This window comes from Gymnogyps californianus, chromosome 2, assembly GCF_018139145.2.
Source record: "Gymnogyps californianus isolate 813 chromosome 2, ASM1813914v2, whole genome shotgun sequence".
In the NCBI taxonomy this organism is placed as follows: Eukaryota; Metazoa; Chordata; class Aves; order Accipitriformes; family Cathartidae; genus Gymnogyps; species Gymnogyps californianus.
In genome coordinates, this window is record NC_059472.1 from 130,279,225 (window position 1) to 130,305,251 (window position 26,027).

General features: G+C 37.1%; 1 protein-coding gene across 3 annotated transcripts in view; it reads left to right on the forward strand.

The window, feature by feature from the left end:
• HIBADH (3-hydroxyisobutyrate dehydrogenase) overlaps positions 1 to 26,027 on the forward strand; it is an 85,431-nt gene that overhangs the window by 49,396 nt on the left and 10,008 nt on the right. For all 3 annotated transcript variants that reach the window (XM_050892644.1, XM_050892645.1, XM_050892646.1), the window contains exons 5-6: positions 21,775 to 21,908; positions 22,433 to 22,509. In XM_050892644.1, coding sequence (XP_050748601.1) covers positions 21,775 to 21,908; positions 22,433 to 22,509 — 211 coding nt within the window. The remainder of the gene's footprint in view (positions 1 to 21,774; positions 21,909 to 22,432; positions 22,510 to 26,027) is intronic.

Genomic DNA, 26,027 nt, shown 5'->3' on the forward strand with positions numbered 1-26,027 from the left:
AAAATTCACTGCTTTCCTGAATGTTCTGTTTCATATTTATTTGTGTGCTTTTTAAAATACTCATCACATGAGCTAGAATTCTGTCCAAGTTTTGTAATTCCTGTTTCTAGTGGTAAATTATGTAGACAGTGTGGCTTTAACTCATGTTTGATTAGATGCTGTATGTTTTTAAATTAATATCTCTCTAAGCTCTTTGCAAGGAATAGTAACCCACTGCAGAGAGGTTACAGTACTATGGACTCTGTCTGTTCTGCCTTAATGATACAAGGGAATAGTTGAGCAAGAATAAATGAGGTACTTTTGGTGGGTAAAAATGTGAGCTGACTGTCAGTGTGAGATTGGTTCTAGGAGCAGTTAGCCAGCAGTAATAGGGCACACTTGAGTAATTGAATTTGCATAACAAGGCTTGCTGAAGAGATCTGACAGGCCCAGAGATTTGTCTGGCTGGAGATCTCCAGATGGACGTGACCACACAGCAGCTGGGTGGCACGTTTCTCAGCATGGTCAGCAACACCCAGACTGTCAGCTGGCCTCTGCGATTGCAAAGCCCTGGCAGGCCAGCTGGTGGCTTCTGACAGCCAGTGGCCCCGTTAGAGAATCTTTTCATTCTGCCTGTCAGGGTACAGGACCTGCAGGGACCAGTGGTAAGATGTAACAAGTCACCAGTGAGAGTTGTTAAGATGCTTCAGAAACCTGCTTCTGTTAAATAGCTGCTGCTTTACCGCTGAGAGTGAACCTTCTGAAAGCTTTTTCCATCCTTTAACAAGGACAGGACTAACCTGTTCTCCAGCATTTTGTTTGGAAGCCTATCCCTTGGTGTTAGTTTCTACATGTTTAGTTTCAATACCAATATTTCTGCATCTAACAAAGCATGCCCAGTCAGTGACAGAAATGCATTTTTATGCACTTAATACTTTTGTAAGACAAAATACTAGAGCTTTTTTCCCCTGTATCCCTTCCATGGGTGCTAATATTGCTGTATCCTAGATTTAGCGGGTTCAGTTAAACGGAGTAGTTTATGGAAATACACTCTAAAGGAAAGTGTTAGTAACAATAGAGGCAACAACTATTTTACTTGGGTAGTGTGCACAAATATTCTGTATAGGTAGGAAAAGAATATGCATAATACTAGAAACCTCTTCTTCTGTCATCCTCCAAGAAGTGATGTAAAAAATTAGGTCTGTCCCTCTCTTGTTCCAAGTTGCTTGGTCCTAACATTCCTGAGCCCCAGACACTAAGAATTAAGCTGTTGGATTTAAACTCTGTGTCCCCCCCGGCAAACTTGGGAAAGTTCCCGTTCACCAGGAGTTCAGAATCCAGGTCATTCCACTCCCAAAACAGTAATAAAACCACTAACGGGGGTTATATACTCTCATCCGCGTATTATTTCTGTCCTCCTTGATGTTACTTTTCCCTATTTACAAGGTGAAATAGTCAAAACAAGTAGGTGCCTGCTGTCTAACATACAGGCTACTGATTTGGGCAGTCCCTTTTTTGAGGTATGCAAACCCCCACAAACTGAGGGAACTAAGAACAGTTTTTTATTAGATGTAGTATCCCTAGCTATCCTAATTTCTTAAGGATCTTCTTGCTTCACTGAGTTTATTAATTTACTTTCTTTTGGGAAGGCTGGAGGAGAGACCTGTTTTCTACTGTTCTTCAAGCATCAGTGTCTGGATTGTTCCTATGGGGTTGTCATCCATAGACTTCTGTGAAATCATTAGCCCTAACTTCTACCTTTTTTCTGAAAAATTCTATGTCAAAGTTGAACATTAGTCCATTCCTTCTTATTGTGTTCTCCGTCTTTCTGGCGAGTAGCGTTCAGCCTTTGTAAACCTGAGCAGTCGATTCTGCCACCAGGTTTTCTGCCTTCCTTAGTTGATTAGTCCTGTCACTTACGATTATGACTTACCTTATCATAACCTTTATCTAGTCCCTACCTTCCACTTCTGAAAGCTTGGGTACCTTTAACAGTCATGCCTAATTCTACTGTAGCCATGCTCTGTTACCACTCTCAAGTCAGGGCAACCTGGCTGTAGGCTCTTCCCTACCTGCTTCGTAATTTAGATGTAGCAAGGGGACCCCTATAAGACTCCTTCTGTAATTTAATGGTTTGTATCCCTGCAGGTGGGCTGAGATTCCCTGCCTGGACTTCTGCACCCTGGCTTTAATCAGGCTGGAGTCTTTTTTTGATGAAGGAGGATGTACCCAACTGAGGTCAGAATACTTGGTAGCAGCAAAGGCCTTCTTGTGCACAGAGGACTGTGTATTGGTGAGAGCAGTGTGAAACAGCCTCACGAAGCATCCCATTCATCCAGTCTTTGAGTCTGCTCTAGCACACTAATTTAATGCTGGGTCCCTATTCCTTTTCTCTGTAAACTGGCTTGAATTCCCTGCCTGAACTGCTGCACCCTGGATTTAACAGGCTGGTGCCCCTCTGGCACTGTCTGGAATCAGCTGTATAGTGTCCTATTGTAATTTATCTGTTTAATCCATCTTGTTCTGTTGCAGGATGTATGAGTTCCCTTTTGTCTCAAGAAGAGATAGATTAAACTGTTAAGACCAAAAACTTCACAATTTGGAGGGATGGGGGGGTTTCTTTTTATCAAGAGCATTTTTATACCACCTCAGAGACTGTCCAGAAAAGGTTCTCTCTTTTGAAAGAACTCCATATGAATGGAGAATGAATAAGAGAAATTGTCAAAATAAAGACCACTTTGATTATTTTATAGGCTTTAGACATTTTTACTCGTATTTTTTCTTATTGACTGTAATAAATGCCTAGCATGCAGTAAGTAATTTACAAAAAGTTCCACTTTGAAAGAAGTGGAATAATGCCATTAAACCTTTTAATTAATTTTTATATCTATTCATCAAAGAAGGCTGAAATAACAAGTTATAAATTTTGTTGAGTCCTGTGATGCTGCAACATAAAGCTCACAAGATTTGGCTTGTAAAATGGGAACCTCAAAGCATTTCTTTTCAAACAGCAATGATGACGGAGCAAATCACTGGTTTGTGTCCATCAGATTAAAAAAATAGGCATGTAGAGAACATACTCGACAAAACTGCCTTCCCTTGCCACCCTGGATTTTTGTTACATATATTGTTTTGGGATGGGGAAATACTTTAAGTCTGATGTGTCTATAATCCCTGTAAGTCCATATGCTAAATAAGCAGAAACCTTTTGAGTGTACTTTTGTCTGATTCTGGAAATGTCCTTTTTAGGACATTAACCTGTCATTTAAAATTTTTTTGCATTAATTTAAATACTATTGAGAAATACCATTGATCGACCAGTCTCTCCTGGCACAATAGGGCAAATCTCTAATCAAAACATTGAACAGCTACCTCAAGAAGGGAGACTTGGCAACATTTGGAGATGCTTACATAATCATTTTACTGTTTCCTATGTTGAGTTCTAGCTAACCCTTGACACAAGATGGAAAATAGCCTTTTTAAAAGTAAGTGCTGCATCTTTGCTTCCTGTAGGTGATTCTGATCCCTTTCCTTTCCTTTTTTTTTGTATGTATTTTGCACAAAGAAAGTGAGGTGTTGTACTTGATATAAATATATGGAGGCTGCACAGAGACAAGGAATGTAGTCTGAAAAACTGCGCTGTACACACAGCAAAATGAATTGTTGAAATGCCAAAGTACACCTTATATGTTTAGCCAAAAGTGATTAAGGGGCTAGTATTTCAAATGCTGTAGCAAGTATGATTACCTTCCCTGATAAAAGCATAATGTTAGGCCATGTTTAGCAGATCTGGTTACTGTCTCTGTATAGTCTGTGCCAATTTTCGTAATTTCTGGTATGGATGCTTTACTTTTATGCCAGTTGCTCAGTAGCTGGTTCAGGCATTTAATTTTTTATGTCATTTTGAATATTAAATTCAAATTTGGAGCAGTTATTTATTTAAAATTGTATAGAATTAAATATGCTTTGTAAGTTTCTCAATAAACAACTCTCCTCTCTCTTCCTTCTTTCTCCCACTCTCCAGGAAAAGGGAGATGCAGATGTCATCAAAGCCTCTTTTTTGAGGTTTCTCAGTACAGAGAGCACAGATTGACTTTCTGCTGAAACTCTGGATATGTAGCCAGAAAAGTTTCTATTAAGTAGTGACCTGATCATATTTCTTTATCTTCCTTACTAAAGCCCCCACTGAACTGTAGTATGTTGATGAATAAGGGATACAGCAGGAGCCATAGACATGTTTCATGTACATGATCACCCCTGTTAATCTAAGAGAAGAGACACAATACAAAAATTAGGAAAACTTTGCTGTTTGAGAGTGTTTATTAGAATTAAGTCTGTATTCTGAAATAAATTGCTGTACTTCACTTATCCTTCACAGTTTCCTTATCATTCTTTATGAATGAAAGCCCAAATCTCTGACTGGGCTACATTTGGGGGCAAAAAAAAGAATGCTTCCTAATTACATATTATAAGACCAGAGTAAGGACAGAAAGATTGCAGGATAACCTCTTAAAAACCTTATTTTCTGTGTTTATATCAAGCAAGTGCTGTTCTTTCTTCATGTACATGCCTGTGTACTTAAAAAGTTAATTTGAAACTGTAATGTTATCTCCCTATGAAGGCAAATGTATTTTTTTCTTTTCATTTAAAAGCTTTTAAAAGCATACTTTAAAAATTTATTCTAGCCACTGTTTTCTCTTTTGCTAACGTTTCAGAATGATCTTGGGCATTTTATAGATAGCTATAAACAAAGTGGAAAACATGCCAAATTACATTGTTTATTCCAGGTTCTGGCTTCCTCATTATTTTTTTGTGAGTGAGGAGGAAAAACGAGTCCGAATCTATTGAACCAATTACATGCATGCCAAAATATTCTAGAGAATACTTGAAAATGGGAGGGTTTGGGCTACTGACTTCTCTCTTCAGTATTAACAATAATTACATTTCTTCAGTGCATATGATTCAGTGCATTTCTAATGCAATCTGGTTTTTCTAAATCAAAAATTTTGGAAATAGAAAATAAATATGGCTCAAGACGAGAAAATTGTTTACCCTTAAGAATGGCTGTTTCTTTCCTTCCAGTGTATGAATCATTTAAGTTCTCTACTTCATTTTTGGTCCTTCCTTTCAACTGTATTCCTAGATAGGGTGCAGTTCTGTCCTCCATCCTTGCCTCTCCACCTTGCAAACCCTAGTTATATCTTTCCTTGATTACTACATGCACCTCCACTCTAGAGTTGATATCTGCAATTTTACTGAGTTTATTTACAATGCGTGAGTTGGAAATAACATCTTTCTATCATATTTTGGTTGTTTTGTTCTCTTATATGCCCCTGTTACGTGATGAGAAAGAGTAGAAGCCAAACAAAATAACACAGCAGGTAAAGTGGACTGAACTACACAGGGTTTGGAAAATTGAATTTATTTGGCATCTGCCTGCCTTTAGGCAAGAATGGCAGGTCCTTTTTTTCTCTAAGTTCATCGATGCTGTCTTCCTTGTTGCCACTGTTGTGGTAAGCCACCACCACTTTCAAGATAGTTCTAAGATGGTTTGAGAATCTGTCTGTCCAACATAGGAATTCTGGTTAAACTTATTTAATACATGTTGTATCTTTGACACCCTGTTTGTATGCAGAATCTGCCACTTGATGTGACTTGTAGCGTCTACCCAACACAGTCAGGACTGTGGAGGGTTGTTACCTTAGTCTGAATGGACTGCCCTATTGCTGGACTTTGGTTGTGTCAAGGAGCTGTTTGGAAAGGGGAAGAACAAGTCCCCACTCCCTTGTTCCTCTTCGTCTCCAGGAGGCAAAAGTGGTGAAATGGGGTTTACTCAAACAGAACAAAAATGGCTATGGCAAACAGAGTCTCTAAAAGGGCTCATAGAATGAGTGGACAGTGAGGAACCACAGAGGCAAAGTAGCTTTGGATAGCAGAAGAGAGCTACATAGCTTTGTGAGAGCAGAAGATGCAATCTAACTGCAAGACTCGTAGGTGAGCTAATCTGCAATAGAGTAAGAGAGCACCATGATCATGAAGGTGGTCATGTTACAGATAACAGAAAGGATTTGGGGCATCCTAGCAGACAGGTGTACAGTTTGTGCTTAATGGAGACCTAAATATAGCCTCTCTGTATTAACGCTTCTTATTACTAGGTCTGATGTTTACAAGAGCGTGCCATGGCTGTGCTACTGTATGGCAAACCCCTCTTCCCCTCTGTAAGTTCAGAGGAGAGGTGCAGAAGAGGTTTTATACTGCTCTCAGATACTGTTACCCATTCGGGCACACTGCAGCTAGCAGTATTTGCAGCTATGTAGGACAGCCTTTGCGAAACAAGCCAACACTTATTAGTCAACTGGCATACACGAACTGTTTGTTTTCTGAATGGAAAAGCAAAGCTTGAACACATGTCTGTGCTGGCAGCATGAATTACTTTCCTGCGTAAGTGTCCAGAATTCCTTTATTCCTTCTTTACATTTCCAGCAGAGCTCTGAACTGGGAATTCAGACATCAGGGTTCATGTTTTGTCCAAGTTTTAGTCAAGTCAGTTTGACATGTTCTTTCCTTGGCTGCCAGTGGTTATAAGTCAATACTTGGAGTGATCATTCTCGTCTCACCCACAGTCATTCCATTCACATGTGGGCAGTTTTGGGGATTTCACTCAGTTCTTTTCCAGTCCTTTGTCCTGAAAATCCCTTAACCCTTTCAGTACCAGGTCACAATGATACAAAGTAAGGGGTGAAACCATTGCGGTTTTCATTTTAAAAGTAACTGCAGCAGTTTTCACCTATTTTGCGGTACTGTGTTTTAACAATAAACCATAGTAGTTACTACGCTTGTGTCAGTTAATATAATTTGACAGATAAATGCCATGTAGTCCTACCAGCTTCAGTCTGGGTTATGTATATACCATGATGTACAGAATCCTGAAAAGCTGGCTTAAAAGTTCTGCATTTTTTAGTAAGACTCCTAGCCAGGTTAAATTAAAGAGATGTGGAGAAGATATAGCAAAACTGTACTAACCTCATTGTGACTGGTGCAAGGTGGGTTTTTTCATGTTCTCATGGTTTATTCTCCATAAAAATTGTGTTGAGTGGCGCTGTATCATGATACTGAATTACAAAAAGAAAAATCTTCACTGTAAATATAAGAAAATGTGGGGGTTTTCCCCTTACATTCATGAATATAACTGCACAAGTTTCTAATCTTCTTGAAGTGTATTGGTCTTACTAAGCTAAGGTAGCTTTTTTCTATTAGCTATGCAGCATCACTCATACAAACTGTTTCCTATTTACAGATCGGTATTTTTATTGCCTCATTGACCTTAGAAAAGCAAGAACAATTTCTGATCATTTCCTGATATGAATTGACAGTAGCAAGTCCTACACTAGCATATTCTAATTTTTTTTCTTATTTGTATCAACCTGGGGTTTGTATTTGGACAGCCATTTTGAAATGTTTCACTGTACATCAAAATAATAGGTCCTAATGGATTGCTTCCTGCTTGACTAGACAGAAGTATTTTATTTTTTTTTTAAATTGTGCCTTAGCAAGTTTAAAAGAAACAGTAGAGCAAAATAAAGTAGATTTTCTGTTAATGGCTTTGCTTGATCAGGTATTTATATTCTGTGTATGGTTTTATTATATATTAAATTCTGACAATAAGGTAGCTTTTGCTCTCTGAGGTCAGTAGTGTTCAGATTAATCAGGCTGACATTTCATGCCGGTGGGTCATGAACTGTTGATAATAGCATTAAATGGTGATTCACTTGCTGCAGGGAGCGCAGCTCATTATCCAGTCACTATATTAAATCATCGCCACAAACAGCTAGAATCCTGTGTGTGTGCGTGCACACATCTGTGCACGCACACACACACACACATGAAAATCAGGGTGGGGATCTCTATCCTGTAGCTATCCATTTCTCTGTTTATAGCAATTGTTAAAGCTGTTTCCAGCATACAAGGATGATGGACTTCTCCCCATTTGGGAGACTGGAATAGTTCTCTCTGAAAAATCTGTTTATGTATGAAAGCAGACTATGTGGTTTATTTTCTAGCTTCTCTCTGATAAAGGGGCATAATTTTTGTAGCCAGTTCCGTGTTAGACAAAAGCAAAGAAAAATACATGCACATCATTTATAAAATGTTAGTGTTGGAAAAAGAACAAGATGCAAAATGAGAACAACTGAAATCTAAGTTGCTTGTATTCATTGAGTATGGATTTTTATTTAATACTGTGTTTCAGGGGCTTCTATATTAGTTTCAGATGTGCTACTTCCTGTTAAAAACATTCATACTTTAAAAAAAAAAAATTAGCCACTGTCCCAGTGCAAGAAAAAGCGTATCTATCATAATGGAAAATTTTAAAATAGAAGACTGTCTAAATAGCTTAACAGTGGATTGATTAGGTTGAATGAGGGGAAATTCCACTCTCTAATGCTTAAAAGATTTTGCAGTTAAATGCAAATCTTACTTAAATTGAAGTTGCATTCTTTAAAAATGAAATTTGAGTTAAAAGTATTGCAAGGCATATGTTTAGCAATTAATATGAAATGTTGGGCTTTTTTCTCCTACCTGGAGCAGAGAATTGGGGAGTTTTCTCCCTCCCTGTCCTGTGCCCCCTCCATCTGAGCCAGTATAATTTGTTTTAGTGCAAAAGTGGCTGTTGTTCAAAGGCAACATTTAGAAGCACTTCACTTTAAGATACGAAGCCTTACTTGAAGTATGAGCTTCTCAAGGTATTTATAACTGACACTGGAGAAGTGATTTTTTTTAATATATTTTTTCTAGAAGACATTATATTTAATCAGTATATAAATATTAATTAGCATGAGAACCATGTTAACCTCAGTATTAACTTTAAAACTGAGAAGTTGGGGTTTTTTAACATATATGTACATTTTTATACTTTTACATAAATGGTTACAGAAAGGGAAATCTTTTTCTGAAGCAATTAGCACACTATATACTTTAAGAGAAGTAAAAAAAAAGGAATTATGAAGGGAAACATTTTAAATTCCTCAAATTGCCTTTTTTTTTTTTTTTTTAGGCTAAATAGCAGCTGAAACTGCCAAGAGAAACAAGATAACATGAAAAAACTGTAGGCCACTAGAGGTCACTGTTTGGTAATCAACTTCTAATGAACCAGAACTGTCAGGAAGGCCAATAAATTACACTGTGGATTTTTCTAATTATGAATTCCTATTTAATCATTCAATGACAAGTTAACTGTGGCAGCGGTTCTATGTACTTTGCATACACAGTTATGTTAATGTACTATTATATTTCTTAGGATGGAGGTCCTCCATCATTAGAGCAGTTCATTACCAAAGACTCTCTTATCTAATCATAATTACTGATTATGGGAAATAATTAACTTTGTTACCCTCTTGATTCTGCTCATAGGCAAAATGCACTCTTTTTTTAAATGGAAGACCAGGGCAAGTATTGACTTTAGATACCTTTACATTAAAGAAAAAAGGTTAATTTGGGTTTGTGCAAAATTGCTTAAGTTGTAGTGTTGGAATAGTTACAGTTAGTGGGGAAAAAAGAGGTACACGAATTATTTTATAGTGGGTCTCCTTAAGTTGTCATTCAGTACAGTTAAATGTGAAAATGTGTTTTGTTTCATGAAAGTGCAGCATTTCGAGCATGTGAAGATTTGTAAATTTAAACCATATGATTGCGTATTTGCTCATCCTGAAACAATAAAAGTAATAATAAAAATAGTATCTCTTTTTAAAAATATTTCCATACTAAACTTAGAATTAGTTCATACATAAAGAAGTATGACTTCTAATTAAATTACAAGGGTTTGAACTCATTGGATAAGTGGCATCAAGTACATTTGAGAACACTGAAAAGTACGTTGCATTTTAGGCTGGAGGGCAATGCTAAATCTAGTTCTCTGAAAGAGATGTACTATCGGTTTTGCAGAGGAATAATAATAGAATTATGTGCGGAGAATCCCTAAACAGGAAATAGAACTGGGAAAGGCCTTATAACGAAGGGATTCCTTAAATGGAAGCTCTGTATCTTTCCAATTTAGGCTGCTTTTCTAGCAGTTGTTGTCATCTTGCATTATTATACCGCTTTGCCTTTTCAGTGCCGAATAAAAGCTTCAAGAATTAACTGTGAATATGCTGAAATTGGGCAGCAGAAAATGCTTTGTTACTTTATGGATATAGAGTTAGGCATGCTTAAAAATAAGCATATATTTTAAAGGAGAAGCTGATAGACTGTGTGGGCTGTTCACTGTATCCGGAGGCAAGATTCAGTGCCGAAGCCCTTGCAGAAAGGACAGACATACCTGAAGCAATGCACTCTGATGGTGGTTCAGATTATCAAAAAAATTCTTGGTCTCATACCACTGATGACACTTTAAGGAACAAGGTTCAAAAGTTCGTTCAACAATGTTCAGTGCAGTCTTCAGTCCTATTTTTTAAGCATTTCTTTCCAATTTCAGTTGGTAAAGCTGTATCAGTTGTCCTGTCATAGACTGTACCCAAAACAGGTAAAATTAAAACTCGCAGCTGGGCAACTCCAACAGAAAACACTGGAGATGGATTTCTTTTAAAATTACCCACCTGACACTTCTTTCTGGCTGTACGTTGCTATTTTATTTTAAAATTTTGTTAGATTCCTGCTATTGAAAACTAGATACTTTTTAAATGTTGTGAATGTAAATATGCCCCTACTGCTTTGGATTGGCATATGTCATTGCTACATCTTCAGCTCTTAGATAAACCAGAAGTGCTTACAAATAGGTATGCTGTGCTGTTCCACCCCATTTTAATGCTTTTTGTTTTATTTTTCTGTGTTTACAATGTTTTTATTTTCTTATATAACAGGAAAGGACTAATGAATACATCAATAGAAATTTACCTGCATGACTTTAGGCTTCTGCAGCTGGCTTTCTAAGAAGCAAACCTTTTATTAAGAAGAACACTTGAACTCATACCTGTTGAGCAATGCAGTTTAAATGCATACCTCAGTGTGATTTTTTTTTTTTTTTTAAGCAATGTGCTTAATGCCTTCATTATTCAGCAAAAAAACATGCTGCAGTGTTTTGCTGCTTTTGGGTGCCTATATGAGGGTAACACAGTAAAGAAAATCATGAAGGACTAAAGTGTTTCAAGTATTTTTTTTTTGTAAAAGGGGATTAATAGCTTGTTACGGTTGTATTAATACTGGAGAAATACGTAAACAATAATATTAAAAATTCCTGGTTTATTTTTCCTTCAAAGGTTCTTGTTTTTCTGTTATAATAAAAGGATTTCAGCTATTATATATCTATTCCACAATGCTGTGTAAACATACTTGAATTTTGCTGTGGAGTTAAGGTAGAATGTGTGAGTATTTCATACTTTCCAGATAGAGACATTCAAGTCCAACTAGCAAAATCTGCAAACGTGGTGGTGTATGGCTAACTGCTCTTTGTAATTTACAGAGCTTAGCAAGGTTGGCCACACATCTGGTTTTGTTGGTCATGAATTTGCGTATATGTTGTTCAGTCAAAACAGATGAGATGAAAAGCTGTGATGCCAAGGTGGACTGCTGGTTCTATTTGTGGCTTTTGCTATCCCATACAAACATTAAGCTTTTGGGGTTTTGATGTTGTTGTTCATTTTGCTATTGTCTGTGGATTCTAGTTAGAGCAGATAGAATAGTTCTTCTGAGATTTTACCTTCTCTTTTTCTAAGGGGACATTATAAGTGTTCATCCTCTTGAGCTTTTTCTCCTATAGTCCCGTAACAGTCTATTTTCTGGTTGCTGATCTTCTGCATAGAGTGGAAGCTTCTGAAGAAAGTGGGGTTGTGATGACCTCAGTGGGTGTTAAATATGGAGCTCGGTCACCTTTCTAATGCCAGGCAAAAATTATTCTTGTTTTTGCACTGTGTGATTGAGATGAAGTTTTATTTCTAGGACTCGAAGCATTATCCGGGCAAGATGGGAATTGTGCTAGAGCCTGTCTGCTGAATTTTAGTTGTGTGGAGGGTTAACAGTGGCCCACGTAGTTGAGAAGCTGTGCGCGTGTTCATGTTTCATTATTGGACTTCCCCTAAAAGACTAGAAATTCAAACAGTAGTGCTGGGCAAGAAGATGATGGGTTATTTTCTTTGTTTCTCTTGTATTTGATATTTCTCTTCTATTTGATGCTGTGCTTACTCAGAACCTAGCAATGGTTAACCAGATAGCTTAGTGCCAAGTGCTTTACATTTGGACTGTCCTGAAATCTGCTTTGAAACTTTGGTATCTTGAATATATGGAATATACTGCTCCCGTTCTTCACTGGCTGTCCAGCCTTCTTGCTAATGTTCAGATAAAAAATGAAATACTTGTTTTGAACTGTGCTAAGCTCTATGCAGTTAGTTTTGCTGTCCACAACTGTAGATGCTTGCAATTGTTGTTATTAAGTTTTAATATTTCTGTATAGGTCTGGAGCCCCAAATGAGATTTAGACCATATATCTAAATATTAGGGATGGGTAAAGGAGTAGCTAAATCTGGTACTCCAGCAAGAACACCTAAGGGCTTTTTCTGTTGTCTAGGGCTTTTATGGTGGAATATGGATTAAAGGGAGAGAACAGGAAAGATGACTGGCATGAACTACTCTTTTTAAATGTTTTTGATACAGTATTTTGGGTATTAAAAATAACGAAATAATTTAATCAATCATACTTTATTTCCTTTCTTATTGCACTGCTGTTAACCTTTTTGCTTGGTAACTTTTTAGGTGCTTTGATGTTTCTCTTTGACATGACAACGACTAGAACTAAATGTAATGCTTTTAAAAAAACTGCTGCAGACAGAATGATCTCATCAGGCCTTTCAGCTTGTACTTCTGTTGAAAAAGTTAAAGTATCTTCTGTGTGTATTTGCCTTTTGCAACTTATTTTCTTTGGCTAATCCTTTTGGAGGCATCAGTTACTACTTAATACCGTCTCGTAAAATTTTCCTGGTGCATTCCCCTCATATTAAACTGCCTTAACAACAGCTTCTACTCAGTTTTTGCATGATTTATTGAGAGGGCATATTCTTTTCTGTGTTTTGGCATCCTTCTGTAATACATCTAAATCAGATTGAAGATTTTTATTCTGGTGTCCATGGCCAAGTTCAAGTACTAATCCCTATACAGTTCCACTCAGGGCTTCCTTTAAAAGCATAAAGCTTCTCATTACCTTTTTGCCTGTTTTGTTTAATCAGTTCTTTATCCTTCCCTCTACACTACTTTCTACCTTCAGTTTCTGATGATGTTTGCATAGTTTCTTCTGTGCCCAAAAGGGATATCCTCTGCTACTATAACACATGTATGTACCTATTGTTTATATACATGTATCCTCATGATTCATGTAAATCCCTAAGTATGTTCTCCTTGAGGCCCCCGAGGATTCTTGCATGTACAGCAACACTTCTCAGATTGGCATGTGGGACCGGAGAGTTTGGTACTGTCTTTTGTCTTCGGACAGCACCCAGCAAAATAGGGACCCAACCGTGACAGCAAGGGAAGTGCTAAAGAAAGGCTATTAAAGCAGTCTCTGGCTGCATCTTCTACCTTCATATTATTCTAGGAGGCAAAATCTGTTTAATTACTCCCTCTCATGCTGGGCTTCCCAGAACAGGTAGCATATTGTGCACCTCTCGCATCTTCCTTTCAGTCTCTGCTACTGCTAGGAAAATAGCTGCATGGAGCATTAATGCTGATGCACACAGTCTGATCCACTCGTCTTCATTCTTGCCTGTGCTTGTGGGAGGGGGGGTGGAGGAGGAGGAGGGAATTATTATTCTGCTGCTGACACAGGGAGAATGAGAGTGGCTTGATGCAACAGAAGATTATGTTCCCTGAGGATAAACAAACAGAAGGAGATAAATTAGGAGAGAGGATAATCCTGTTAATATGTGCATTCCTTAATTCTGATTCAGTTTTTCAAAACGTACAATTTCACAGAGGTTAGAGATTTAATTAGTACCTGTAAACCATCTCTTAAAGTTTACCTTTTAGATTGTGGAGTAACGCTTTGAGTTGGCATTTGAGATGCACAAATTTTCCCATAAACAGGAATTGTAGGTCGTGATACGAATATCGCCTGAGGGAAAAATAATAATGTGCACATCACTGTCCCTTCCTCAATTTAAAAAAAAAAAAAAAACAACTTTTGTTCTCCGGACTTTTTCACAATACTGTTTGTTAGGAAGTCAGAGCAGCTTATTCCTTGCAGTCTTCTGTTGCTTTTTCAGCAGAAGCTGGGCCATTGTGATATTTATCTGAATTCAAACAAGGCTAATTAAAAGAGCTGCTGACAGTTGTTGTGATCTGACTTTGACTGGAGCTTGATGGTCATTATGGGTAAATAATGAACCAGGTCTGCAAATGTAGCAGCTGCCAACTTGGGATAGAAGAACAGCTATTGCGTCCAATTTAAGGATCTATCGACCGCTTCCCTTCTCCCTGCAGATCTTCTTCCTAGCAGAAAACTAATGTTTTCTACTGCTTTGTTTTGTGGTTTCAGCTATTTCTGATATAGTCTATAATGTCCTCTTAAATATTTAACCTAGTCCATTATTAGCTTTCAGAGTTAACAACTTTTCCATTGGGCTTTCTTTGCGTTTTTGTTTTGTTTTGTTTTGTGGGTGGGTTTTTTTGCAGTTTGTTTTTATGTACAATGTAACTGCTTAAATAATGGTGATAATGTGTATTTAATTTGCTTGTTGCTGCAGAATAAAAATCCACTACGCTTTTTTCTTTGTATAGCCATAATCTAACAAATTGTGTAGTTGGATTATGCTGTAAAAGAGATGCTTCTACTTCCTTAAGCATGCTTTTGTCTGGAGTAATATTGAGTGCTGGTCGTATAAATCTTCAAAGCACTGACCTAAACCTCCATTTCCATTTTTGTTCAAACATCACTAGTTTATGAGGTATGGTGAGGCAAAGCTCTATTTATCAGAAGAGAGAAGCAGCAACGACTTTCATTAAGGTGCACTTCCAAGTACATTGTCGCTTCATCATGAGCTTTGCCTTGTCCCATTAGCAAGCAGGAACAGTGCGTTAAAGGGAAAATGGCAAATTTTAATAATAGATTAATTCAACTTTCTTCTAGAATCCTTGCCATTATAAATGCAGTACAGGCATTTAAAAGCCACCACAGAATTTGATATACTCAAGAACTTAGCTCATCTACCCAGCGTTTGCTCAGCTGCCATTAGAAAAGGCAGCGTGCATTATGTAAAATGTACGAAGGCGCTTGTGCATAGTGCATAATGCGGCAGAACTAGGGATCTTGCTGGGAAGAAATGATCCCAAGCGTGCCCCTAAAAGACAAGTCTTGCTTTGAGATATAATGATGAAAAATTGCCCATTTATTTGTGTCTTTGCATTTCAGCAAAAACAAAACTTTGACTCGTTGTCTGTGGTGCTGCTGCAGGGGTTTTGTGCATGTATGTGTGCGTCCGCGTGCGCGGGCGTTTCTGTTCTTGCTCTGGAAAGGCCAGCGATACGTTAACAAGGGGTTATGTTATGCTGGTTTATGTTAAACCAGATCACCCCCTAGCATGTGCGGAGCCATTCATCTGTGTCACCAAAACCCAAGAGAACATCTGACATGGACTTTGAAACAGAAACAGTGATCACTTACAAATCAAACATGGCACGCTCTAAACCGATTGTGCACGGCAATCTTTTCGAGAAAGGACAACTAATTGAACATGATAAAGTGTAAAGTTAATTAACACCCTTAAATTTGTTGATTACTTTCACGGGATTATATTGTTCGTTGAGGAGCAGCTTTCCGTCCCAGCTGTCGCCTTTTTAGCGAATGTCGCTGGTAAACAATAGAGACACCATAACAAGTCGTAAATGGTCCCTGTGACAGCAGCCCCTTGTGAGGCTGCATCTGTAGAAAATGATTAGAACAATTGCATTTTAAAGACGGCTCACATTGCAGCCCGGTCCCATCGGCCCTCTTCTTTATCTCCGCTGATGGCAGACTGGTTAAAACATTTAAGTTCTTTTGAGCAAATTAAGTGATTTACTGTGTTTTAGTTATATGGCAGCAGAATAGCTTCATAGGTCTAGCTTTGATGCTGATTTTTATAATAGGGAGAAACACAAGCCCTTGGAGTGGTGGTGTGTTGTGGGGTTTTTTTTCTGAGACTGTTCGTTTACTTGTTTCCTGGATATAGATTGAGGATGGCAGACGTTGTCTATGAAGCAAGTAGAAGAAATTTATACCCTATTTATATTTTATAAAGTAGCTAGTCTCCTTGTGGTTATTTTAAATTTATAGTATAATTTTAAATATTCTGCTTTTATTTCCAGTAGGGATTTGTAACTGATTTTGCCTATACATGCCTTTTAATTGGTTTTGGATTTATATGTGTCGCAAAACAATAGTAACCTTTTCAGTTAATCTTTCCTTGTGTATTTTGGTTTAACTTTTTGTGAGTTGCAAAAGACAAAGTATTTCATGTGAGCTGGCAGGTACTTAAAAAGAACTGCTTAGTCCTTAAAAACACACACGCACATACACGACACAGATGCAGGCTCTCAAGTTCAGCCTATCTGAAAGAGAGCAAACATGACAAGAAAGTGCTTGTTTGAGGCAACTACAGTTGCTTAAGCTGCATTTTTGCAAAAATATTGGAATAAAGGACCAGTGTTCCCTTGCACTTCCCAAAGCATAACAAGCAAAGCCTCAACTCTTATGCTTTAGGGTGCAACATTGTAAAACAGGAGAGAGGATTAATACTCTAGCACTGTTTTTCTTGTTTATTTTTTTATCCAGTTTAGATCACAAAATTAGTTGTTAAAATTGCTCAATAGACTACATGTTGAATAGAAAAATTACAAAATAGATGTTTTTTTGCCTAAGCTTGGTATTATAGCCCTCATCTCCAGCTTGTCCTTTGGAGTCTCTGAAGCAGCTATATTCATATTGTTTCACTTTTTCTTCTCAACTTTGTCAGCAACAAATTTTTTTATCTGCAGGTGCAACGCAACAGTGATTTAAATATTTTGGCACAGGGATATGCTTGGGTGCTCTGCATTTTCAGCAGTGTAACTGTTTTCAGCATCACCACTGTGATGGTGCTGTAATGTGTAGCCTTATCACTTCTCTTTAACTCATCTGCACTCTGCTCTTCTTACGGAAATGTAATAAAACTGAAACCAAAAGCAGATACTTTCATGTAACATCTTTACATTAACATCTTTTTTCTAGCAAATTGTATTCTTAATAATAAGCAAACTGATTGAAACCAAGCTGCTTTAATGATGTAGCTATAGAGGTAAGACTTTTTTTTTTTTTTTTTAAAGAACTGGAAACATCAGTGGCAAATTACAAGACTTTTTCCAACATGTTAAATACTGTTGTAATAAGCACAGGAAAGTGACTATGGAAGGGCAGGGTGGCTACTGAACTAGGCTGCCTGGCCTGGAGGCTAAAACTTGAGGTCATCTCCAAACTGTCCCAGGATAGCTGCAACCAGTTGCTGTTGTCATATGAGGGCTCCTAAACCTCCATTCACATTTTCATCTAAAATTTTGAACTCAGGAACCACTCTGCATCAGGTTCACTGAGCAATCCATTGGCGATCAAAGTGAGAAGCAAATGGATTGAACTAATCCTTGCCCCACAAGTAACTCAGCCAGATGCAACAGGATGCTTTGAAGAGCAGTTCTTCATGTACCTCTTCTGATAAAAGAAATTAATTTTTCAGATCTTAGTCCAAAACCTTCTAGTACCCAAGTAGGAAACCCATCTTCAAGTGGGTATGCCATACTGCAGTGCTACTCTATAACTTCTCACCATGCTTTTTCCCAGATTCATTTTTTTGCATGCCCCTTCACTAGCTAGATCTCTTATCATATTTATCTGCAAACCTGTTCCTGTCAGTTTATATCTCTGGGAAAAACTCTGATGGTGTTATGCCCTACTAACTTGGAGTTGAGCTACTCTGTGGGATCTGCTGGTGTGACCTCCTTAAAGGATTCTGCACACAGGTGTGGGGGGATCATCCTAGAGAAGCCGAGAGTAGGACTGCAGCCATGGGCTCCAGCAGTCTTGCTTTGCAGCGGAGGAAATCTTACACATGCTAATCACAAATACAGTTTCTCAGAAAACCATTTCCTGAGGACGAGAAGAGGCTTTTTGTATTTTAGAAAGAACAAATAGATTCTGAAGGACTTTTGATCCTAATCAGCAGTGGTACATAAAGTACTATCTTAGGTGGTAAGAGATCTTTAAAAAAATCAAAAGATGAAAAATAATCATTAGCTTTTTAAAATTACATTAGCTGCTCTGCTTTCTCCATTGCTCTCTTTAGTGTTAAAAGCTGATAATACTTTACTGGCTTGTGTTGTTGGTATGGAATCTGTGATTGTGAAATAAAGCTGTGCATTCTTGTCTAATGATTTTTTATTTCTATTTTTAGCTGAAGTTACAGTTCTTGTACTCCTAGACTCCCTGCCAATTTTTTTTTTAAATTGCCAGTATTATAGATATGCTGCGTTGCTTGTTTAATTCTGATAAAATAGCTGATAGTTGGCAAGGACCCTAGATGATAAAATTTACCATGAAGTAAACAGGTTTTTGTTTTTAAAAAGAGAATTTTCCAAGCCTTCTGCATTATACAACAAATTGCTCTTTTTTTCTACTTAACTAATTTATTTTTTCTACTTGAAATGTAAGTGTTTGAACAAGTGAGAGAGTGCAGCTGTCAGAAGATTAACCAGCTGAAAACTATTGTCAGCATTAATTTTGCTCTAATAAATGACTCTCTGAAGCTATTTAGCAGTCTGTAATCTAGATACAAGGCTATTGACCTATGATGGATAGTACTGGATTTTGTTTGTAAGCTTTGACTTAAATTGTCTACTTAATTTGCTGCAGGTCAGATCACAGGATTAGCGGTAAAGGCCATTATGTGGTTTGAATAAAAATAGCTAGAGGAATGGAATGAAAATCATTGTGTTTATTAATGTAGCAATCTTTGCGGTCATGTACATAGTAAACTGGTAGCCAACAAGATGACAATGACCTGTTTGTGTTCGCTGTAAATCTAGGCTTTGCTCTTAGCCCAGTTCCTGTGAGTTGCCCAGGAAGGAGTTGTTCAAGTGCAGTTAAGGATTGGCTGCAAATAGGGTATCTCTCAACCTGAGCAGGAAGAGCTTTACCACTGTAGATATTTCAGTACCTCAACAGTATTGTACATATAGACTGATTTTTTTTTTTTTAAAGCTGTGGTTCTGACTGAGTTCTTCTGGATGCTCCGGTTCTGGACTCACTAGTACAAGAAAGATACAGATTTACTGGAGTGAATCCAGCTAAGGGCCATGAAGATGATGAAGGCACTGGAGCATCTTTCATACGAGGAGAGACTGAGGGAGCTGAGACTGTTCAGCACGAAGAGAAGGCTCAGGAGGGATCTTATCAATGTGTATAAAAACCTGATGGGAGAGAATGAAGAAGAGGGAGCTAGACTCTTCTCGGTAGTGCCCAGTGACAGGACAAAAGGCAGTGGGCACAAATTAAAACACATGAAATTCCATCTGAAACACAAGAAAACACTTTTTTACTGTGAGGGTAGTCAAGCACTGGAAGAGGTTGCCTAGAGAGGCTGTGGAGTCTCCATCCTTGGAGATATTCAAAAGCTGACTGGACATGGTCCTGGGCAACCTGCTCCAGCTGACCCTGCTCGAGCAGGGGGGTTAAACTACATGATCTTGAGAGGTCCCTTCCAACCGCAGCAATCCTGTGATTCTAGGTTGTAACATAGGTTGAGCAGCTGCTTCATGCCTCTTTCCTCTACTCTGTTGCCTATTTTCACATAATTGGTAGGTATTTACTATTTTTGAGACCTTGATCTCTCAGATTTGCCTGAAATTCTTCAGTGACTTCAAAAGATAGTGCATGTTGGAAGGCAGGGTGGGGGAAGTAATGCTTGACAGATGCAGAAAGGGGCATTTGTAGACATAGTCACATAGAGCAGTTGGACAGAGACAGTGCATCAATTGAAATTTTTATGGGAAAGCAAACAAAAATTCTTCAAATTCTTCGGTGTGAGGAGCTGCAGTGTAACTGTCCTTGATGTCAGAAAGGAAGTCCAATACTGACCACTTCATTCTTTAGCTGTGGTACAGCACTTACATGGGCTTAAGGCTTTAAGTTGAGAGAAGCTCTGCTTAGCCTGCTGTGGTTGCCCACTTTATCAGAACTTTTTGTGCACAAGCTTGGTTGCCATGGTGGCTTAGTTGTGGCCTTATTTTTTTCTCTTTCTATTGTTTTTTATTGCATAATTTCGTTTATTAATGGGGAACAAGGAAAAGAGAAATGTCCCATTTAAGTGGGGTGTATTTCTAACAGAATAACTTTTTTGCTATTTGAGGTTAGATTGTATTTTTTGTTTGTTTGTTTGTTTGTTTGTTTTTTAAAAAAGCTCTGTCTTCAACTGATAAGCTTTTTAAGAGTGCGTTTTCATTTGTCACTACGCAACATCTAGCTCAGTGAAGGCAGTTCCAGTTACACTCTGGAAACTATTTCAATAGAAGTATTTATTAATGTTTATTATGGTAGCTAGTTGGTGACAAAGAACTGTGAACCATAGCTGGAGAGCAGCCTGACTTACTGTAGAAACAAAATGGTCTGCCACGTGGAGGAAGAACAAACTGTTTCACTTGGACATTCTGTTTGTAAGAACACTGTACCTAGTTGAGCACATTTAATTTGAAAGTAGGTTGTTATCTGCAGCTGTACATCTTAACAGGCCAAAATTTGATGCATAGCACAGAAAAATTATAGTGGCTATGCTTCTTGCTGAAGTGAAAAATAGTGAGGAAGCTGATGTCTTCATCAGTTTAGGCCAAATTTTCCTAGCAGTTCTTCCCATTAAATGTTGGGGATGAGGAGATTAAGGATGTATGAGTAATTCATATTAGAATTAGGCTTCTCTTAAGGAATAGAATATTTCATGGAGGTGATAAATATCACATGAAAAATTTGCTGGTTTGGGCTTAGGAACTGTATAATCAAAGAACTATGGTGTATGCTTACTCACCTGTGGTAAAGACAGGACAGAATTATAGGAATAAAACTGGGAATAGTGTGTTTGTGTGTGTCTGAATCATTTTTACATTGTTTTTTACATAGTTTTTTATGTTGTTGTATATGTGTTAAGTTTATATGTAGGAAACTAACTCAAAGTTTCTCAAATGAAGTAGAATTGTGCTTCAGATTAGAAACATAATAAACTGCAGAGATTCAGAAGGCTTGGTTTTATATGCCTGTGTCTTTTAGATGTTCAATTACATGAAAATCAGGAAGCATTGATAAAAATTAGCCTAGGTTTGGAAAAGCTGATAAAAGCAGAGTTAACTTTGAGCAATAGTTTGTGAATAGTCATATGTGAAGAGTAGTTTGACAAATCAGAAATTTTATTTAGTAATTAGATACAGTGAATTTTGTGGGGTGCAAAGTTGCAGGAAGAGTTGATTGTTTCTTCATATGAAACTATAAAGAGTGACATTGCCAGTTTTCTGTAAGTCTTGTGAATTGTTTATCCACCAGTATGCCTGAAAGATAAGGTGGCTTTATCTTCATCAAATGTTTGAGAATTAAGATCTCTGATCCTGTAAGTACTGGGACTATAGGCTTACTTTTAGATAGACTTTGAGAGGTTCATCGTAAGTGAAGTATTAAGCACATAAATTTTACATCATCAGACCTTTACTGGTAAGATAAACTACTTAAGTTTTTTTTTAAATAGTGATATTAAATCCGATGTTGTCTTGATTCAGGTGTTGGAGCTGCTCGAGCTGGAAACCTTACTTTCATGGTTGGTGGAGTGGAACAAGAATTTGATGCTGCCAAAGAGTTGCTGACATGCATGGGTTCTAATGTGGTCTACTGTGGAGAGGTTGGAACCGGACAGGTAATGCTTCCTGAGGGGTTACTAGTTATCTCAGTCTTTTCTTTTTGTTGCTTTGTTTTTCTTTAATGATACCTACTCTTTTATTCCAGAACTAAATGCATGAAAATATATCTTTGTACTTGTTTGCTTGTTTACTTGTCTTCAACCATATGCTTATAAAATAACCTCATGGCACTCTTCTCCAGGATGTTGTATAGCTTAGCACCAAAACATCTGACCTGGTGCTTCTCCACATTTGCTTGTTGAGATTATACTTCTTAGAGGACACAGATTTTAATTTTGTTTTTTCTAAATTCAGATTTACTGAATGTTCTGAAGGACAAAGAGCCCCTACATGCCACGTATACTAACTGAGTTGCTTTCATTGACTATACTATCGTAGATCTGTGCTTACTGGTGCTACCTTTAGAAGAGAGCTGTCAGAACATATTTGATCATACTGTCCCGGACCTAGTTAAAGAAGATTCCTACGTGTTAGGTCTATGAAAACGCAGAAACTAATTGACGGTTTAACTTATTTTCAGGCTGCAAAGATCTGCAACAACATGCTCTTGGCCATCAGCATGATTGGAACTGCTGAGGCTATGAATCTTGGAATCAGGTTTGTTTGATTTTTGTATTGGATTGAAGCATTTTTTCTGTGTTAACAGTTTTTGTGTTTTACAGTTGACTTTTGCTGAGACAATGATGATTAGATGGCATAGATAAACTTTTGCCAAAAGTTCTCTTATAAAGCCATTAACATGCTAAAGGAATTATTTAACTAAAGTAGGGCTCTTCAGAACAGGAATATTCTTTTGTATTGGTTGTATAGGTTGTTGCATTCTGCATAAGTTAAGAGTTTATTTGTTCTGCTGTAGTGCAACGTACAATGTTTGTCTTGCATTATAAACATGCAGAGGTAATATAGAGGTAACTTTTTGTTTGTATTCTAAGCTAATGTACAGTGTATTCAGAGTATTATACTCCCATATGGCTCTTGTTGGCTTTGTTTACTTTGTTAATTTGTTCCAAAATATATTGTAAAGTAAAACTTCTAGTACGGTGTGTATATCAAATTAAGATCAAAGCATAAAAAAGAACATTTACCTTTGTGTTTGACTTTATCACTGCAGTTTGTCCTAATTGCCAAAACTCCTACTTTGTCAAACAGCTGGAGTATGCTCCACTACGCTCTTGTCAATGCTAAGAGTACCATTTCTTTTCTAGCAGGTGATACATCTGACTTGTAAGTGGCAGCATATTCAAACAAAATTATTTTTCCTTTCCAATTGTAACCTATTTATTTTGCTGTGGTCTTTGAGATTTTTTGTTTTCCAATAGAGTGCATGCAAGAACCAGTTCAGTATCACAGTATTTGAACCTTCTATAAATTCTTTTAGCCAGATCTAAATCATTTGCAAATTTATAGACAGAGAAATCCTATGTTTGAAGAGATTATTTTGCAATTGTGTATCTTTTAAGGGCTCTTCATGAATTATTTATCTGCACAGTTGCATCCTTAAAATTGGCCTGCTAAAACTACAGATATTGTAGATACTTATTAACTGGGCTTTAGACCGTGTGTTCATGTGGATTTGATACACTATAAAAACAGCAAGAGGGCATCAAATGCTTAAATAAATAAAAAAGAACGCCTGCATATGCGCACATACACGAGGCAATGTAATGGATTCACATTTCCTCTTAATTACCATATCAAGATGCAGTTGTTTTATTGAATTGCCCTTGTCTCAGATGTTAGACTATCTTGACCTATTAAGTTGTCATGTTGTAATTGAGATAAAAGAGGAATTTGCTTTGCATCAGTGCTAATTGGTTTATCAATATCCTGTACCATTTACATTTTAAAATTGAGAGTCTGTAAGATACTGAAGCATGTCTGCATCAAGCCGTAATAAAAACAGTAGCATTGTTTACAACTATTGTAATCCAGTGTAGTGTAAAGCTTTCATCAGGTTCTGTTTTAAGTCATGGTTCACTTAATAAAGCATATGTAACTGATTTTTCATTATATTTTTATCTACATTTGTAGGAATGATTAGAGTTAAAATTGAAGATAAAATAAAATCAAGAGGGTTGGAAGACAGATATTCTGGGCATGTAAGCCCTGTGCAGAATGAGTCGATGTCTGCAGTCATTGTAGCCTGAAGGTGTTTAGAATTTTCATTTTTCATTTTGTCCTTTTCCAGTTTAAATTTTGGCTGAATTTGTATTCAGCATTTGTAAGCAAAAATCCAGTGTGAAGGTGGCAATATACAAATCTTCCTACCCTACAATCATGGTAATCAAGAAGGAACTGTACTTATTGTAGAAGAAACCTGCTGATTGTAACCTGAATTATACAAAGAGCAGAATCTCATTTAGTCTGAAACTGCATGAGGTTTAAGACAGAGGCAGTAATTTAAAGCATTATGAAGTAATTTAGAACCCTTGCATTGATTTTAATGTGCTGTGATTTAAATCCTGGAGAAGATGACTTCTCTTTATAACTAGAATAAGAGCTTTCCACTTTCAGTGTGTACAAATTGTACAAGTTAACAGTTATAATTCTAATTATTAGAAGTTTTGCTATATTAATACATTTATTAGATTTTTTTTTCAAGTCTAAAACTCAAAAGATAGTGTGGCTGCCTAGTCTGGAGAGAGTAGGAAGCTGAACTTGATTTGTTAGATTGATGCATATCTGGTGAAGAAAGTCTGACTCTGACCTAATAACGGTAAAGGACACTGGAAGTCTAAAAAATTCATAATAGGAATTGCAGAGCTTAGACATGTTCTTAGCTTTTAGATAGAATATAAAATATCTTCATGACATGCATTGTGTATATCTGCTACATCATTTAAATCTTGAATTTTAGGGACTTTGGATAATTAATTATTCAAAATATTGCTGACTGAACTAGATATAACTAGAAAGTCCTATTACAGCACCTTCCAGAAACCAATATATACTCTGAGCTTAAGTCTTCAAAACAGTGTGATATTAATTCTATTAATAAACCACTTCTTTTCTAATGTTTTCATAAACCATGCAGCCTAAATTTTCATTTTCTGAGGCAGAGTTACTGTTATATTCATTTCAGATTTTTAAATTACATCTGCTATTGTTTTATTTATTTTATATTTGTAATTACAGAATTTTTCCAAACTTCAACATAAGTAGCAAATAGAATGTGGTGAGGAAGAAGGAAAACTGACGTTAATGAGCCAAAATTTCACAATAAACTCCCAGAAAAATAGGCAATATTGCGATGTAATTTCTGCATTTATATTCCACTTGCTTTTCTACTTTACTCTAACATCATCTTTATTTACTAATCATCTTCATTTACTAATGAACATGTCCGTTTTCACTGAAAGTAATTTGGTTGAGATTCCGTAACTAATTTAAAAAAAATAAAAATCCTGAGTTCTGATCACTGAAATGCTTGTTTTGTTATGTTTTGTCTTTTCCATTAATTTCCTGATGCTTTATGTATGTTGCTACTAAAAGTTAGAAGGTGTGGCAGACATTCTGGAAATGAATTCACATGGTCATATGTATTTTCTTTTTTTCTAGCATGATAGCGCAACTTGTCAGTAGAAAAATCTTGAGTAGATTTTGCTATATGGTCTTACGGATAACGTGCATATTGCAAAATACTGTAGTGACTTACTGTGTGAAACCAACACACAGAGTACATGTAAACTTCACAAATAAGAAATAAAAACGTTAAGTGATACTGTCCACAGCCAGAGACTATTTTTCTTTTTCTTTTTGCTGATCATCTCAGCGTCAGTAACTTTCTTTTACTAAGCCCTGAGTTCCGGTGAAACAAAGTCTAATACTAGCAAAAGAAGGCTCAGAAATGAAATATTACTGATACCTGGTTTGTGTTTAGGTCAGATGGAAGTTGCTGCCTGTCAGGCAGTTTGCGGTCCCTTCAGATACTCCCTGCACAGACTCAGGGAAGGGCTTACGTGGTGACACAAGACAGGGCAAGATTGCTTAATATGGTTGGGATATAAGGGACCAGGGCTCTATGGCAATAACCTCACTGCAAAATCACTTTTGTACTTCCAACAGCAGAGAAAGTCATCACTATGAGGAGGGACTGCTGTGGCACCCAGATTTAT